The sequence below is a fragment of the Drosophila yakuba genome, chromosome 3R (assembly GCF_016746365.2).
Source record: "Drosophila yakuba strain Tai18E2 chromosome 3R, Prin_Dyak_Tai18E2_2.1, whole genome shotgun sequence".
In the NCBI taxonomy this organism is placed as follows: Eukaryota; Metazoa; Arthropoda; class Insecta; order Diptera; family Drosophilidae; genus Drosophila; species Drosophila yakuba.
The window spans coordinates 25,366,566-25,386,136 of record NC_052530.2 but is presented as its reverse complement, the minus strand read 5'-3'; the positions used below and the strand labels follow the sequence as shown (position 1 = coordinate 25,386,136).

Sequence of the window (19,571 nt, the reverse complement as noted above, 5' to 3'; positions counted from 1 at the left end):
TCATTGTTTTCAGCATTGCCCCTTTCAAGAACCCACAAATGGAATAGAAAAATGAAGTTGATTGGTTTTTATTTAAGCATAAAATTGCGTATATTTCTTAAACTCAATTTACAGATTTTTCGTTTGTTACATTCTTTTTACAAGTTTGAATCAGAAAATATATATGTTTATCTTTAGTGTTAATATAGTTGTTATTATTGTTGAAATTCAATTTAAGGATTTCATCTTGCCACATACATCTACGTACTTATTTATTCCAGCTAGGTCAAATAGAAACGAATTAACATAAGCGAATTAATACATATAAAATTACGATAAATCACAAAAAATGTTTCGCAAAAATTTCTGCTACAGTTAACGCCTACTAATCAGCTTGATACGTTCGCACAATCGCACATTGATACTCAGCGCTAGAAAAATATACATTTATCTATATCTCTAACTGCCATATAGTAAGGCCTTGGCTAGTGACAAAGGATTTTGCAAAGTTAAAGCTTACGGGTAAAAAACTCTTGTCCACTCTAAAAGGTGCTTCCCTATGTCCCAAAACAAAACGGAGAACGGAAAACAAAATGTGATAGTTAAAAAATGCAAGCCGAACTTATAGCTGGCGCTATCTTCTGATATGAACAAATATCGTTTAGTTTAGTTCGAAGCTTTATTGTAGACTCGTTTGATAGACGCTCAGTTGGTCATTGGTTTGGAAATAAAAAATATATAGCTAGGGTTTATATATATTTAAGATATATATGATCTATATACGCGGGCCCTGGCTGTGGTCATGTGGCCCCTTCGCATGGGATTAGGATTACGTATAAAATAAAGAAAACAATGTTTGCGGAACAATTGCGATTCACAGTTTGCTTTTCCTCCATCTCGGCCACATTTTTGGTCGTCAGCTGCGCCTTCTAGCGCCATTGGCCAGTCCTAAGAGGCGCTGGCCTGAACGCTCTGAACCCTCTGGACTCCCTGGACACCCATGCCGGAGCGCACCTCGCGCACATAGCAGTCCCGGCAGACGCGAACCGCCTTGGTCAGTCCGTACTTGGGCAGCGGAGCGGAGGCGTTGGAACAGACGCCGCAGAAGACTCCACCGCAGTTGCGGCAATGATGACGCCGGCGGAAGGCAGTGAAGGGCGTCTGGCAGGCCATGCAGCGCGGTGCCTTGCCATCGGGTATCCAGGCCGGAGGGGAAAGCGTGGCTGAGGTGCTCGTTGCCGAAGAGGGCATCTGGGTTTCGTTGTTGCTTTGCAGGCGTCGGCGACTGCCACTCCTGGCGCTCACCGGGGAGTTCTGCTCGGAGCTGGAGCTAGTGGAAGATGCGCTTGAGGGCGTGTTACTGCCCACGGAATTGTTGCGCTGTCGCTGCAATTGGATTTGCAATTGCTGATGCTGCTGCTGCTGCTCCTGCTGACGCAAGTGTGCAGTGCTGCTGGTGGCCGAGCTGGCTGCCTCCTGATCCCCCAGACTCCGACTACGCGTCACATGCGAGCGACTCGTGGCCATCGTTGCTCCACTGGGACTTCCTTCGCCAGGCTGATTCGCCAGATCAATGGTATTATTTCGCTGCATACTGGCGCCGGCGGAATGGCGCTGACCAGTGGCTTGATTGCCACCGCCGGCGCTGAACACGTTGTCCAGCTCGGGATTTACTTCCTCGGCTGAGTAAATGCTTTGGTTGGAGCCGGCGCTCTCCTGTATCACATCGTTCTCGGAGGCCCGGAACTCGAACAGCTCCGACTCCTTTGTCTTTTCCGGTATGTCAATCTCCTCCTGGGCGGACGACATGTTCATGAGGAACACGCTGCGCAGGATCTGGCGCAAATCGGAGGCGAAGTTCGTTTGCAGCTGGTCGGCCACCCCGGCGATGCAGACGAACAGGCGGTGCAGCAGGTTCTCGGTGCTTCTATAGATTGAAAAATTGATTAGTTTAATACTTTAAGTAGAGAATAAAAACCACAACTTGTGAGCATTATTTTATCAAAAATACTACTTACTTGAACTTGAGGCGCGCCGTTGTGTTGCGCATGGCCAGTGACACATCATCGGACAGCGAGGAGGCGGCACTGGTATCGCCGCTGGCTAGGTTCTGCTCACGCTCGGGCTGAATTGTTTCCGGATCCACAGCTTCCAGGCTGCATCGCTTGCGACCACTGCGCGTTGTGCGATGCGGATGTGGCTGCCGATGCTGATGCTGATGAGAATGACGGTGATGGTGGTGATGATGGTGGCGTTGGTGATGGCGGTGACTGTGGCTCTCCCGATGGCGACCGCTTGGCTGCTGCATATGCTCCTCGGTCGCTTTGATTGTCGTGGGCTCTGCCAGGGGTTCGGTGTCGCTGCTGGGCAGGCGCAGCCGCTGCAAGGTGCGGGTGGCCGCCAGCATGGCAGCACTGGTGCTGGGCTCTTCCTCCTCGAGTCCCTGGTGACCCTGCTGTTCTGTCGTTCCGTACTCGTCATCTTCGCTGGCCACGAAGTTGTCCGTGAGAGGAACCTCTTGGGGCTGCAGCAGATTGCCCAGATTGGTGTTGGGTATGAGGTAACCGGAGGCACAGTCCGCCGCCACGATGTCCTTGAGCAACTGCTCTTCGTCCGTGTCATCGTCGCTGCTCTCCAGATCCTCTTCATCCACTTCAATATCGTCGTCGTCTTCGTCCTCATCATCGCCATCGCTCCAGTCCGCTGGCGGATTAGTGGAACTTGTCGCCGCCGAGGATGTCGAGGCTATCGAGTGCGAGGGTGTGGGCGAGGGGGCAGGCGAGGCGGTGGGCGTGCTGGTGGGCGACAGCGACAACATGGACGGAGAGCGCAGCGTAGCTCCCTCCACTGTTGGATTAGTGCTACTGTTGCTGTTGCTATTATGGTTGTTGTTTCGCTGATCCACCAGCCGCTCCACGGTCCTGTGCGTACTTGTTGTCCCCATGGTGGTGGTGGTGGAGCTACTGCTGCTGTGGTTGTTGTTACTGCTGTTGTTATTGTTTTGGCTACTGCTGGTCGTAGGATGGGCGCTGTGCTCTGGACTGGGCGCTTCAATGCTGCTCGAGCCAAGTGGCACCTGGAATACATTAGGGATTTATTAGGATTTAAATTGTCGCTTTTGACTTTAAGTTTAGGTCAACCCACCTTAGTGTTGATGTCCTCGTTGGTACACAGAAGCTTCTCCAGCTGATACAGTTCCTGGTTGTTGAGATTACGCAGGAGATCGCGGATCTTGATGAGGATTGTGCGGAAGGGACGGAACATCTCCGACAGCTGATCACCCGGCATGTCCATGTTGAGCGGTCCCTTGGCATAGACCACCAAGCCAGCAACAATGGCCAGCCGTGGAATGGAGAACATTAGTCCGGGATCGAAGGCATCCACCATCTCCTGGTCGAGCAGCCCGATCTTCAGAGCTCGCTGCAGCGTCTCCGAGAAGAGCACTCCTATCCACTGCTGCATCTCGTACTCATGGCGAGACTTCACCTGCACCATAGCGCTCACATAGCTCAACTCAAACTCTGCAAACAGTCGGTCGAAGATCTTCAGACTCTCGTATAGCTGCTCCGTGGTGGAGTCGTTTAAGTCCAGATGCAGTGTCTTGCTGTTCGGCACATTGTTCTTCAGACACTGATCCCTCAATAGGACGCGCACGTTACCCAAGCTCTTGGTCACCGCTTGGGCCAGTGGTCGCATCTCCTTGCTCTCTGTCTCCCTGTTCATAATCGAGGAGCCTGCTGCCAGGCACTCGGCGCCGAACCACAGTTGCCCGGCCAAGTTCTCCTGGAGTACCTCCTCGGGGAACTTGGCGCGAAAGGCACGCGGATCACGATCTTCGCCGAGTAGTTCCTCCATTATCAAGTTCGTGATGGCCAGCACTTTGTCCTGTAAACAGAAATGCAATTATGTTTTTGATGTTCACTTAAGATTCCACTCTTGCCGAAACCCACCTGATTCTGCCGCAGTCTGCTGACCAGTCTGGTGCATCGATCCGGCTCTGCGCGTCCATCGAAGCTGTCCAACTCACTGGCCACCGCTGTGAGGGAGCGATCCGCATGGAAGAAGCGGGCCAGCAGCGATTTGTCATCAGCCTGTAAAAATAAAATGGAGATGAAATTTGGATGAGTAATTGGACGTAGATAAGCAGTGCCTTTCTCTCGTTTTCCCCTAACTCAACTCAATGGCAGCTTATCGCTCCGCGAGTGCAACAAATTATAATGGATGATTGCTGAACTTGAGGGATCGTGTGACAACTGCAATGGGTTATGATGGGGTTGCCGTTGTATTGGATGTGGTACACGATAGCCGAATGGCGATAAGGATGACTCAATAAGCCACTAAACACGTAGACGCTATCATCCAAGCATACATACGACCGGCTTAATTAGCACCACTAATTTTCATTGATTTCACAACAGATCCACATATCACGTATGCTAATATTGGGGCCTTACAATGCGGCTCAAAATAATAAATCACACTTTGCATTCGACAAGAGAGAGAGAGAGAGAGAGAGAATTGCGAAAAATGTTCTTTAAATATTTGTAGGAAAAATCACTCATACGCAAAGTTGTTTTACTACGATTCATCTTATTCTTAGTAACTACATGACACTCTTAAAGTCGCTAACAAACTGATTGACTTTCAAGATAGTGGGGAACGAATGTAAAAATCTAGTTTTGATGCAATAAGTTTGATGGCCACTGTAAGATCACCTCCATCGATTTTGCAACCGCTGCTGTAAGCTGATGCCACGAATAACAATTATGTGCCTCATGTGTAAGGAAGAGCAAAGGGGAAGCCACCAGCCCACTGCGATGATGCAATGAGCTTGGATGAGCTTTTTCCCATTCAACATGCAACAAGTGGGCTTAGCCGCGATGTGCCTGAAATCTCAATGATCCATTAAATCACGTGGCTCTACTTAAGCGGGGCTGCCAACCCCAACAAATCGCACGAGATGTACCTAACCAGCGAGTAGTACGGGGTATGGTAAAGTGCCGGAGGAGCGGAGAGCCTGGCGATAAAGCAAGTTATCGGCGGTTGAACTTGTTTTCACCGGCCATTGTGTGTGAGTTGTTCGGTTGTCAGGTTGTTGTTGTGCTGTTGTGTTGGATTGTTTCAGTGTTTCAGTGTTTCGCATATGTGCTCCGCTTAAATATTGAAAGCGGCAAGAGCAGCTGGCCGTGGTGGAAAGGAAACGAATGCACGAAGCGAAATGTGTTTATTATAAAGGTAAACACGTCGAGTCCGAGTCAAAAGCGTTGACTCTCCGCCTCGAAACCCAAAACTGCGCAGTTTGGCAGGTTTTTTTTTTTTATTTTTTATCGCTGGCTCGCTCGTTGCGAGTTTGCGAGTTAAAGGTAGTCGCTTGTCAATGAGCCGGAGGTTCGAGGTGTTGGCGGGCGTCCACAAAACTTTAACTCACATTCGAATACGAATCCGATTCCGAATACGAATATATGTACTGGGTATAGCTGGTGAGTTGTTCAAGGGAAATTTGTGCCACAACAAAGACTAATTACGATAGCAGTTGGATTTCCACACATGAAAAAACTAAAAGAAAATCATTCATATTCCTAAAATCATTCAAAATCTAAACTTTGTGAACGTAAATTTCAGTCTCTTGGAAGAAATCATTGAGGCATTGATTAGAGCTAAAACTTAATGTTTCCTATTTCTGCTAACATTTTTATTTTAATAAAGAAATGGTTTTTTGTCGTGCAGTTACGCCACGAAGTATGAAAAAGTAACTATGATTCCATATGAGCCATTGCAAGTGAGTGGTTATGAATGAATCACCCCACGCGATTCGATGAATCAATGCAGAATATCGTACTCGTATTCGTATTCGTTTTTTACATTTCGTCATAGGCCCAAGGGTAAAGTTTGTTTTCCTTTGTTTTCTTCTTTTTTTTTTGCCATTTGTTTACACAACAATCGAATGGGCAAAGCTCTAAAAATCGTATAATGTTTGAGGTTCGATTTGGCGTGTGTTTTGTTCTCCGTCTCAGTCACTCACTTTGCCAGCGAAACGCGTTGGGGAATGGGGAATGGCAGTGGTGGCAGAAAAAGAATAAGCAATCTAATTGAGAATTATAAATTATATAAATTGAGCAAGGCCATGCGTAAATAGTTCAATGACTGTCCAAGAAGACTCCCCTCACCACCTCACTACCCCTGCCGGAATTCCCGCTCCCATTCCCATATTCTTTTGGCCGTCATGACGACCAACGTTGGCCAAAACGTTGTCGATGCCAGCCACTTTTTGTAAGTGCCAGTCGTTGTAGCCATTAATTAGCGTCGCAATTTGGACACAAACTGGTTGGCAGCGGGGCAGGAAGGGAGTTCCATGTATGAGAATGTGCCATATAGAGAGGATAAGGAAGGTACCTAATACAGTTGATAAAAAGTAATACTGATAATACTGAGTACCGGGGAACTACACATAATTCCATAATTTAGAAATTTGCCTACACTGTGTAGTGTGTTGAAGAATTTTAAGTCAGAGCTTGTGATAAGCAGGCAGTCTAATTATACTTTTAAAAAGTCGCTGAAAAGCGACACAACATTCTTTCGCACTGTACTCTAAGCCTTGAAGTTAATAATGAATTATTATCAAAAGCCATTTACATGCCTCATAAATACATAAAAGCATTTAGCCAAATCCCAAATGTAATTAAAGAGTTAAAAACCCCGGCAACAGCGGCTGACAAAAAGGCAAATGTTAAATGGTAATTAAAAATTTGAAGCTCGTTTCAAGCCAAGCGAAACGAACAAAAGTTGGAGGAGGTACGACTCCAAGGATTTTGCTGGCACTTCTGGCAAAGTTGAGTGGAAATGGGACTTCGTGACTTATTCATTGCGAATCTTGAATTTTGGCAAACTGCTGCTGCTTGCCAAAGTCGTGATAAAATATTAGGCAGTTTTATTTACACATTAAATTTGGGCAGAAAGAGGGCAAACATTTGAGGAATTGATTCGCAAGGCGATATGGCAAAAGTTCTTTGACACTGTTTACCTCTAAAAACAGACCACACCTTTGGTTTCATATCCCAATTTGTTAATATCTGAGCAGCACATTTGTGTTTATCCACATCCACCGGGGTTATTTGCATATCATCCGGCTGGAAGCTGCCTTTGTCAAGTATTTTAATTGTTGTTTCAACTGGTTTGTGTTCAATCAGCTAATTAAAGGTGAGTAACCCCCCTCTCCGCTCTCCTTACCAACCAGCCATTTGCTGTTTACGGACGATAACAGAACAACACTCATATGGACGCCTTGAGATATAGAGCCGTATCGCAAATGGAGGTGAAACTTGCTGAAATTTGCTGCTCGACTTGATGTAGATGTGGGTGAGAACCACTTTTAGTTCCAGTTGAAGAGGAAAATAAATGACGCCTGAGCAAACTCGAAATGCAAATCATAAAAGGAAGTAGTCACGCCGCCAGTTGAGAAATACGGTCGAAGCCTTCAATTATGAGTAATGAGATATTATGAGTTCAACTTTCTAATTGCACGCTGTTGCAGACGTTGTAACAAAAACGGTTTATCAGCAAATGCCAACCTAAAATTAAATAGTCTTTAAAAGTTAAGAAAAAATGCTAGATTTTATGAGTACTGATCTTGGGAGTGACCTGATTTTAAAACTTATTTATGGCAGTCAATTGTTTATTTTAAAATGCACGCTAAGTAATTATGCCTTAGTGAAATTTGTGCAGCACAGTCAAAGAAATTAATTATCCGGAAAATGAGGCAAACGAGCGTGCGATTTCAGTCATCTGACCATAAGGACATCTGCCTGACGTCACAGCTGTCCGCAGTGGTGACCATGACACGCGCAACAGGCTGCTTCTCCACCCCTTTGCCCCACCATCTGTATCGGTATCTGTCCCTCTATGTGTATCTGTATCCTTGTATCCTTGATGGCAGCCAACGGCAAGGACACAGGCGAGACAGCCAGCCTTTGTATCTGTCCCTTTGGCTCCGAAGGCTTTCGCACTCGAAGGACCAAAGCCACGCCGCGTTTGCTGACGCAAAAAGAACTCTGTGGAACTGAAACACGCACTTGACATTGGAATATTCGCACGATTTGTACTTTTTAAGACAGCTGGCACTGCTGGCATTTCGCTACGATTTCAATTGGACATTTTGCATTGGCCAATTGAGGAGATTCTCTAAAAATGGCGCTGGAGGTGAATACGCAGGGCGAATGTCGTGACCCCCTAACGATTCCAATTTGGTCCCGGCACCTGGCACCCGGTTGTCATCGGTTAATTGAGGGGATACGTCTGGAGAACTACCTCTCGAGCTGGGAACCACCGATCAATTGAATTCAATTTCTGCACAATTCGCGCTGCTCGACTGCAAATTAAGCGAGTAATTTAATTGGCTCAAATTTCAAATATCAAATGCAAGTGCTAAAACTGGCAAGCTACTCATAATTTTTCATCTAACGTTTCGCATTCAATAGATCAAATAAATTCACGTGAATGTGTCATGCGATGTTGTACAAAACCAAAAATCAATGACTTTTTAATGCAAATATAATCGAAAGGCTTTAGAAACATTAATTTCATTTATATCGTAGATACTCACGTGAATGCGCCAAAAGATATAATTAAAAAACAAATGGGAAAAGTTAACAATAATTGTAAACTATTTGCATTCATATAGCAATCTCACGTGAATTCGCTCATTAGCTAACTATAATATTTATAAATCAAAACACGTTGAGATGAAGAAAAGATAACTTGCAGTTACTATTATTAACCGGTAATAAACACTATCGGAAAATGCGTCGCAGTTAATACAAGTAAAAAACCTGTAACTCTAATCAATTGTGTAGGTTTACTGGTTAGACACCCCCCTTTTGCTTGTGATATAGGGTAAAAGCAATGCGAAGATTGAGTTCTAGGAATCGGCTAATCAGGTAATCATTCGTATGACTAACCAACACCTTTAAGGTATTAAATGCGCAGAGCGATATACAGTAATTCTGTAGAAGTTGCATTACAACATCTTTAATGTTTTAAGAGGAATTTCGCTGTATCCCCTATGCATGCAAACAATCCACCAGACGAAAAGAGAAAGACCGAGTGAAAACTGAGTCACGGTCAAATCGTATATAAATAAATGAGCTTGATAAACAAACGAAAGCTACTCGCGTAAATATAAAGATTCAATATCAGCACAGCAGATAGCCAGCCCATATATACAATGGTTATTTATGTACAAATACATGGCAACCAAAAGGGAACAACGGATATGCTTTATACAGGACATATCGCCATACATAGTGATTGCAGCCCAAGAAGCATAAAATTCAAATTTGCCAGCAAAAATAAGAAGTAAAATGTACAAACCGAGCACAAATAAATCGAATTATCGCGGGTGCATTCAACTCTGGGCAAACAAAGTGCGCGGGTAAATTATACAAATTATAACCCTTGCAAACGGATAAACCGGAAGTCGTTTTAAGGATTTTTATTTTCGGTAAACTGCGCAGAGTTGAACGAACCGTTTGATTGCCCACAAAATTCACACTTTGCTTGGCGAACACCGATACGATCAGATGCAGCCAAACCAGTGGCCTTTTTATTATGTCATAATTAATTCAGTTTCTTAACAAATCGAACGGAAAATTTGCATATCGAAATTATCCAATGTAAATGCAGAAGCAGAAGCAGAAAAGGGCAAAAAGAGCGGAAAACAGCTGGCGAAGGCAAATCAATGCGGAAGAGATGACAAAATGCGCCCAAGAGACGAATGCCAATAAAACCCATTAAATAAATTGGATAATAATGGATGGGCGGCAGACCTCGGGAGCGGAGAAAGACGCAAAGATTGGGCATTGTGGGCGTACAAAGGGGGGGAGGGGTATTCGGGCGGAGAAAGAGGTCATATCATCAGCCCCATTGCATATTCATGAGGCCCCAAAAAATGTGTCGCAATCGATGATAAACTGAGACCAAACGGGCCACACATTTTTAAAATCACTATGTCACCGCTTATTTCGCAGCTTGTTTTGCTTTTTTTTTAACGTATCAACAGGTTGATTCCGGTTGAATTATTTGCAGATTATTTGGAGATCTGTAAAGTTCGATTTAATGAAATATTGCAAAAACTTATTTATATTTTACACAACAAACATTTTAAGTTTAAGTTAAGTTAACAAACTTGTTTTCACGAGTGTTACTCGATAGCAAGCGTTTGAGAAACTCGCAACTTTCTAGTACTTTAATAACTTTATGGAATCCCCTGAATCCACTGCAGTAGCACTAATCAGATTAACCTTAAACTTTAGGGATTACATTTCACCTTTCTGGAGCCATGCGTATCGAAATGTGGATTCGATTCCCCCACCGCGCCGCTCTTTCAATGGCTTCTTCTCCTCCTGCCATCGCAGCTGGCTGGGATTTTCCATGTGGCTGTGAGCCACTGCCACTGTCACTGGTATTTAATAATCTTGACACTGCCACCGATAGATAATACCCCCTGCTCCACTCCGAATGTTTCGAATGACAACTGAGAGGATAAACCGCAAATCGCTTTCACTTTCCAGCGGGGGTTAAAGTGCGTCCGTCCGTCACTCGGAAGTCTCGATAATTGAGTAACCAAACAGCGGATTTCGGAAGGGGGCGGTCTCCAGTCGTACCAGCTGTACGTGCAGTACGTGGGCGTTGGCGTCCACACGCGCATCCGATCTCCCGCTCCTCTCATTGATATGCCGGCCACAGACACGGCAAGAAAAAAGTGAGACCTAGACGCGCTGTGCCGCCTTATGTAATCAGCAGTTGCACTGGGAGAAAAGGGCGTTGCGATGTGAACAAGTTAATATCAGTGATATTTTCTGCCTTTGCATTTGCTATGCAACAAAGTGTCGCCGGCAAACTGATAAGCAGGGGCGCTTTCTGCCGCGGATTGGGATTGGGATTGGGTTTGGGATTAGGTAATAAGTGGGACGCAATGGCCGGCGGTGTCTAGCGGGCGTAATGCAATCCGCTATTGAAACCGCCGCCATTCGAAAGTAGGAGAGTGGCTTCCAAGTCCACAGCTGTGGAGTGACTGGGCAGCTGGAGTGGAGTGGATTGGTGTGGAATGGCCATTGCACTCACTTCAGACTCCTCGAGGAGATCGACTCGTTGTGAATGTGAAAATTTCACCGCTTTTACTTTTCCCCGACTGACCGTTTGTTTGGCCATTTGAAAAGCGTTTTTATTTTGGGAAACTGTCTGCACGTCTGGCAAAAAGCGTAACGAATAATTGACATATCGATGGTAGTGGCGGTGGCGACGGAGACGGCGGGCACGTAGACTGCCTTGGCACAATCTCCTCGCCGAGATGGCCAATGAACCAAGTGGTGGTCCACCTTGGGTCAGGTATTGAGCAACAGCCAGAGAGTTTCAGTCGTGGAACGGGGTTTTTCAGCAGTTGACCTGTAAAACTAAATTATCAGTTTGGTGGCAGAGTGATAGAGTGCAAGGAAAAGTGATCAATAAGACGAGTAAAGCCCTGACAGCCTTCAGTCGACGTCAGTTGTGATAACACGGACCGCAATCACTATGAAAACATTGTAAAGTAATTTCAGTTTCTGTATTTGTTGGCTGCACAGCAGCGGTAACAGGAAATTACTGAATAAATATGAGGATAAAGTTGCTAACCAATATTTAACCAGCATTTACAAGCCCTGCCTTCCGCAAAAAGGCGAGTAAATAAAGAAAATAATCGAACTGAGCTAAATAACAGAAGGGAACCCAACCAAGCAAAGCCGCGAGCGTGCACTAAATTATTTGATTTTTTGATTTTCGTTTTGGAAATGTTACACAATCTTATCGGAAATGTAAGATATAGCCGACAGAAATGGACTACATGTGTTTTTAGAGTCAGATAAAGACGGGACAAACTGAATACCGAAGCCCGATGTGCAATCACAATGAAAAGAGCATACTTATTGTCAGTAACAGTGGAAAATTACTCAAGTTTCTATATTCAGAAGGAAATAATGTCATGGGAAAGCTCGCGACCAGCTATTGAGATAACGACTTAATCGATGGGATCTCAGAGAATCTACGTTCACTAACATCACATCTCGGTTGAAAATCATCATTGTAATCGCCATAATCATGTTGCATATAATTATTTCCTGTTTGCGGTAATAATACAAATATTGCTGAAAAACAAGCACCCACTTTAAATAAATAAATATATAGCTATCAGCTGTGATTCTCTACTAATGTAAATAAATCGAGTTTAAATAGCTTTTACTGATTAGGTTTGTTTGCTTACTGCCTTAAATAGGTTAAAAAAGATAGGAATTCGGGGGTTTCTTCTATTTGAAACAATGAAGTCTAAGTGAAATTAATAGATATTTAAGTTCCACGAGAGTTGTGAAATTCATTTTTCCCTTTGCAATCGATCAATGCTATCTTAGTCACTATTTCTGTAGAATCAGTGTTTTCGGCACGATTCACAAAGCTACGTGAGCTCAATTCATGAATACACATTGTCTATACGTAGATTTCCTTTATCAGTATATTGTGTATATTCTCTGGACCGACTTAATGCGTCAATAAACCCACTAAATAGCGCGTGGATCACGAATACTTGGACACCAGGGACCACTGGACATATGTGGCCTGTATTATCAACTAATTTCGTGTTAATTTCATATTTTTCCCCCAGTGGAAAAGTTGCTAGTAAGCTGACAAAAGAAACAGACTCGCGTTCTGTCATAAGTGTTTCCCGCGGGAAATTAGAAGCAGGGTCAGGGAACAAGACACTCAAAACAAGTTGATTAAATCATCCAAAGCAAATAAAATGGTTTAGCTGAATGTGACGAAGTAAAAAGCCCGATCACGTGCCGTCGTTACAGAGGAATACGCTTAAGAGATTCGCAATGCGATGACCTCAAGTGCAAAAGTGTGGAATTAGATGCTGTAATCTAATAGAGGTGCTTCGAAAAATTGTAAAGTGTACGCCTTTCTTATAAGAAAAACAACTAATGTTTTCCGCATCGTTTGTAACTAGAACATTTACCAGAACTGACAAATTCTTTGATAAATTCTTGCGAATGATAAGTTATTGCCCTGAATTCCAGAACAAAGATTGCTTTAATTACCTTAAAAGCTGATAAAAATTATTATAATATCAATCTGTAATCCATGTCAAATTCTTTTCAGATTGCCATGCAAGCTTTAGTCATCACGTTTTCATATAATTTCAACAGTGATTGGAACAAAGAATGCTGTTTATCATGACATTTCGCTTTCCTTTCCAAGATTCCATTCGAATTAATTATCCATAAACCTAATGATACCCGTGTAATGATAATTATGAGTCGAATCTATGTCAAAATCTTTAGCATAAGCCGCAGTCAACATTTTAATTCATAATTTGAATAGTGATTAGAAATGACAAATGCCTGTCGTGCAGTCAGCAGTCAGTGGTATCTCAGAGTCGCCTTCAGGCGACTTCCATCAGAATGCTGTTTATCAAGACTTTCGTAATGTTGACTTGGCAGTCAACAGTCGACATTTGTGGCCCACCTTGGCGGCCTTTACTTTATATTCGACCAGACTAGAACACCGAATTGAGGCCAGCGGCGAGCAGAAGCAAAAGTCGTTAACGGTGACGCCGGCAGTGGCGGCACATGTCAATATGGCCCAAATTAAATGCACCGCAAGATACAGATACAGGTTGCTCTCGTTGTTGTTTTTGTTTCTGTTGCTACTATCGCTGTAGTTGTTGTTGCTGGCACGAGCAACAAGCAGACATTCTCACAACCACAAGCAAACACAAGCACAAACACAAACACAAACACAAGCACGAGTACAGAGCTACAAACACATTGTTGCAGTGCATTAAATGTGTTGTCCAACGGGTCGTATACGCACCGAGTCCATTCATGGCGCAGATGGTGAAAATGAGCTTGAGGCAACTTGCTTTATTTGTACAAGAGGTGTAATATGTAGTTGCTTTCAGAACAGCAGAGCGGTAAATGAAGTTAGCAAATATGGTAGAGATTGCATTAAATGGGGTAAACTCAATGACTGAATGAATAAACATATGCAACGTACGTTCTTAATGCATTTAATGATGATCCAAACATTTTATGGGGTTAGTTAAAAAAAAAAAGCAATAATGCTTTGAAAGCAAACAAAACCAAGCAAGTGAACACAAAATATTGGTGTAATAAGAGCTCTCGCTCAACAGGTTTCTTTGGTGTTTATCTTTCTATTTATCGTAATTATTTACTTGTAAGGTCGTTTCATAATGTGGTTGAGATTGCGAAACGCACTGTATCCGCATCATTGAAACAGAAATGGGCATTATAATCGGTTGCCATTACCCAGAGGGCTGACTTTTCTGGCACTTAACTTCCTTCACTTTTGTCAGAAAAGTTTTACTCTTCGCTCTCGTTTCCTCGGCCATAAGTTTAAGTTAAGAAAGCGTAAATAAGTTAATTTTATAAAGCTGGCTAAGGAGAGAGCTTCCCCCCTCGATTTTCTTGGTTCATTCAGCTAGTTATAGTCGTCCAGTCATGACTTTCTTAGGCTTAAATTGTTAAACGGCTTTCGTTGTTGTAATTTCCATTTTGCCAGCTCATGTTTAATTGTTTTGTGGGTAATTTTTTTACTTTTATGCTTTTGTTGTAAGCCACAAGTCAGAGTTTATTGTGTTAATGGCCGATTTTCGTGCTGACGACGCAACAGACTTTAATTGCACACCTTTGCAACATGCTCCAAAAATCCGGGGGAGTTCAAGACTTTCAAAGAGAGGGGGGGTTTTCAGAAAAAACCGAAAATAATTGTAGAAACGATACAGAAAAAAAAAAAAAAACACAAACCAGCAACGATTAAATACAAAAATCAGACATTGCCAGCCACCCATAGATTTCACTTTTTTATGGCTTACTTTTGTTTCTTGGCGATTCGGGCCGTAAAACAATTCAATGCCAACTTCAAATGAGTTTATGGCAAGCACACAAACCCAAGACACAAGACACATAAGAGAGATATCGTTTGGCCAGCCAAAAAGCAGCGAGTAAAAATACCAGAAACCAAGCTGAGGAACTACTCAGTATTTGCCAATAGCAGAATAGCATAGAAGAACATCACGAATGCCTTTGTCTCAGTACTGCTGGGAAAAGCCCAGCCATCGCAATCTGACTACGAATGCGAATCTGAGCCATGTGCTCAATAATGCTGATCAACCGGCAGACACTCACACTCACACTCACACTGACTTAAATACGATTCAGTCCGCACCCACTATTTTTGCTTTATATTATTGTACATACGTTACGTATACATTTATGCATTCATCGTCAAACATTTATAATCAAGTATCCAACGGCAGGCGAAAAAAAAAAAAATAACACAAAAGTGTTTGCTTTATCGTCTGTACAATACTTCCTATATGTGCGGTGTACGAGTTTAGATGGGAATATATATTGTATATTGTATTTATGCAAGCAAATTAAATATGGGAGAATGATGTAACGCTATTGGTTTTGGGCCCATAGATCGAGTGGCCGCCACATCAGAGATAATCAATTACAGACGCCTGTGGCGCGTGCCGCCTTCTTTCAGAGTTTTTAGTGGCCCCCAGTTGCCTGTTTGCCAGTTGGCAGTTCCATTGACTGCGGATCCGATCGCGTTTTTTGGGATCTGGGTTTCGGGGCAGTCGCCTCTTTCCCAGCCTCCATTGTCTCGGTTTCTCCTCGCCTTTGTCTGCCTTCAGCACGTTGTCGGTTTCGTTTTTATGAAAATTTATATGCACAGACAGAGTGAAAACAATTACATTCACTGCATACTCTACCGAAAGGTATTACACTTGTATCGCCTGATTAATCTGTGCCACTTAAAGGGAAGCTTCTAAGCATTTTACTGCCTTTAAAGTGTAAATAAAGAACAGGGTTGACACACCACAAAGCAAAACCATCTCATGTTTTGAAATTGTTGCAAGCTGAGTGAACTTCCTGGTGCAGTAAAACCTTCGCGTTAAAATCGCCACAATTACTCATTCAGTGTTTGCTAGTTTCTCGTTGCTGCAATAGAATGCAGCGGACAGGGTTGACACACCACAAAGCAAAGCAATCTCGGATTATGCAACTCGATATGGCAATGCCTTGCGACACATCTGGCAACGCTATCGCCGTGCTGTTTCTGTTTATTTTTGAATCGCAACAAAAGCGACCTCGGCCCAAGAATCTCACTTTGCAGGAGAAAGAAAGTTGACACAATCACAAAGACGAGACAAGAAGAAAAGAAAAGAAAGAGACAAGAAGACCAGGAAGCAGCGGCGGAAAAATTGTGTGCAGTCAATGAATGAAAAAGAAGAGCAGTGATGTTGATGCCAGACGAAAGAGTTGCAAACACACACACACACATGTGCAAGTATGAAAGAAAAGCAGAAACTTAAGACGTCTGTGTGGATTTTCCGTTTCGTTTGCAAGCCATTTTTCACCACCAAGAAAATAAGGAAAACGTACCGTTACTTATGAGCTGCATGCGAGGTGGGCGCCAAAAGGGGAAGAGGGTATGGGGAAGAAGTGTGTTAATTAACAAAGCAAAGTAGAGAGAGCAACTAACTACAAGGCATCCGGAAAGTAAACCGAAGAAAACCGTATTTCCATTTCGCTTTGATCACTTTTGCAAAGCCAATTGGAATTTCCGAATGCATTTAGAGCGTAATAAATCATGCAGCCAAGTCCTAACAGTCTTAACGAAGTTTTCAATTATTTACGGCCAAAGTGTTAGTTAAAAACCAAGGAAATACCAAAAAGAAAAAACTCATTATGGGATTTAGTTTTGCCAATAAGATCAGGGGTTTCGAAATGTAAGTTACATTTAAGTTTCCATTTCAAATTGTTCATAAAAGTGGGTTATAAAAGAAAACACCTCTTCTTGGCGTTTAATTGACTAAAGGTTTTAAGGTGTTAAAGCCGCATAGATTTGACTTTCCAGCTGTTAAACTTTATTTATGGAAAACAAACGCAAATCGTGCTTCAAATTGCGATTTAAACGATACATTCCCAGTTCGTTATTCGATATATGTAGACCAAGCCCGTTAATCGATAAACACCAAGCCCCTTCGATCACCTGCTATTAAACGTGCTGCGCAGGCAAATCCCACCCACTCCCCTCAGTGCAATCTTATCTAATCGAAGTGCCAGCTATAGATACAGTACAATAGAATATCTTCCCGGCTATTGAGCACTCGAAAACATAAACATCCGAGGCCCTTCTGCCCACAGACCCGACCAGACCAAATCAGATCAGTCCAGACATCTGTTTGCCATTCGATTCGATTCCGAGAGTGGAGGAGCCCCACCAACCAACACCCGACAAAAGTCTCGACACTGACCTCCAGCACCAGGTAACCGAGGTCGCACAAACACACAAATATAGAAACACACACCGCACAGCCATAGCCATATGTATAGCCATATGTACATATATCCATATAGGGTGTTTGCCTTTGATTTAATGGATTTGCGTGTAAATTGCTTCTAATTCCATTTTTCCAACTCTTGAGCACCGCGCACAAATAGAAATCTGGCGACGGCAATCAAAATGTCAAACGGATTGACTGATTGACGAGCGATCGGGAGGAAAACTGTATGAGGGGCACGAAACTCGCTCCATCGGCGATTTATTTTTGGAGGCTTGGGTCTAGCAGTTCACATTTACCGTGTACACATATTCCAGACACCCGAAATTGGGGGGCTCTTAAAATAGAAACAGACGAACTTGTGTGCAAGGGACAATTCTTTTCATGAGCAACATGAGTTCACTCACGAAAAAGTTCAATAAACACTTCATATTATAGCATTTTAGGATACTTTGCTAAGTTGAATGATAATAACAATATACCATATGATATATGTATATTGAAAATGTGGTAAATGATTAAGTTATTAGGCAAGTATTTCATAAGATAGCTATGAGCTTAAATCATATCCTCAAATAGGATCTGAAAGATCCGTCTTAGCTAGTTTCAACTGTAAGATGGAGGGATATAAATAGACTGTTCGCTGGAGCTTTGACATTGTTTTCTCGAGTGATTTTCCACAGCGAGATAGCGAGGGATTTCCCCGCTGCCAACGGAACAGAATAGATCCCAAATTACCAGGCGTAGATACATAAATTAGTTGGCTTTGGCTTTAGCTGCTGTTGCTTGTAATTTGCAACACGAACGGACTGGCGCCATATTTGTTTTTGTTGTTACTTCGGGCATGTGCATGTGGGTGTGCATGTGTTGGTGAGTGTTTCCAATTTGAATTGAGAGTGCAGTTTGCACACACGTATTGTGCAAAAAACAACAACAACAACAACAATATACGTCGAGATGCAGTTGCTGCAACGTCAGCGAATTCGAATTAATCATCGGAAACGAAATGCGGTTAAAACCCAGCTGGCTAACAGGGTGCGAGCGAGAGGGCACTAGATTATAATGAGCCAGGGCCAAAGGCTGACGTCACAACGTCACAACGGCACAGTTAACACACACAAGCACAGGCACAGCCACATTTGACACCATTTGTTGCTCTCTCTCGCGCTCCGCTCCGTTCAGTTCACTATTAATTAATTGCGCTGCGCTCTTGCTTGTTTTTATTATTTTTAGTGATAAGAGGGCACTACTAATCGGGTTATCGTTGATAATTTATGCGAAAATAAGAGCAGAAAACAACAACTGTACCTTGGGTTTGTTTAGCCAACGTTTAAACGTGTCCATCGCAGGAAGCTCTTTTTTTCCAGCTGCAGCTCCACAGTTGTTGCTTTTGCTCCTCCTCCTCCTTCTGCTGCTCGTCTTCTCCTCTTCCGCTGCTCTTTCTTGTTGTCCTTGCTCTCGCGCACACAAACACACTCACTCACACACTGTACACCAACACAAGCGCATGCGAGCCAAACAAAACAAAGAAAAAATGCAATTTGTTTGGCAACTGCTAAATGCACATTACTGATTCTAACACTTATTGTGAATTTTGTTTAAATGCCTCGGCCTCTTCGCACTTTGCTTTCCTGCCTTTTGTTGTTCTCCTCTCGCTTATTTTCTTTTCTTTTTTTTTTTTTTGCTTTTTCACTTTTCGTGCTCCTCACACGCGTGACTCTACGGTCTCATTAAGTGGAGCTGCATTTCCCTCGCGGAAACTGCGTCGGTTGTCCTGTGGAGGCCTGCAGAGGCAGTGCGTCAAAGCGGAGGCTGACCACTCGAATGTCGGGCGACTCGGATTGCAAACTTTTCCATTAAACTCGCGCAGCACTCATCCGCCCTTCGCGTTGCGATGCGATTTCCGTCGTCAGCGGAGCGTCCGTGCGTTCGCAGCAAAGTTTTTTTTCGATTAATGTGACCAGTCGCAGTCTGCGAATGGTAGCTGCCAGAAGTGTGGCGTTCTTCGGTTACGGGGTAAATACTGCGGATGTGAAAAGATATTTTGCGCCGTTCACACTAGCAATGAGATACTGCTGTATGTTCTTGACTTACAATTTTAAGCTTGTGAATTATACAAAATTACACATTCAAGCTCAACAGTTTATAAATTAATACACTTTTACCAATTTATGATCTACAGTTAATCTATTAA

The 19,571-nt window shown here is 43.3% G+C and overlaps 1 protein-coding gene across 1 annotated transcript; it reads right to left on the bottom strand.

Annotated features, from left to right (window-relative positions):
* Positions 1–639: 639 nt before the first annotated feature.
* Positions 640–19,340, bottom strand: LOC6538300 (lateral signaling target protein 2 homolog). The gene is made up of 5 exons (XM_002098791.3): positions 18,686–19,340; positions 3,930–4,070; positions 3,124–3,864; positions 1,998–3,055; positions 640–1,906 (listed from the first exon to the last, which is right to left on the bottom strand). Exons 1-5 carry the CDS (start codon positions 18,719–18,721, stop codon positions 928–930), a joined length of 2,955 nt encoding a protein of 984 aa, XP_002098827.1. The 5' UTR covers positions 18,722–19,340; the 3' UTR covers positions 640–927.
* Positions 19,341–19,571: the final 231 nt, after the last annotated feature.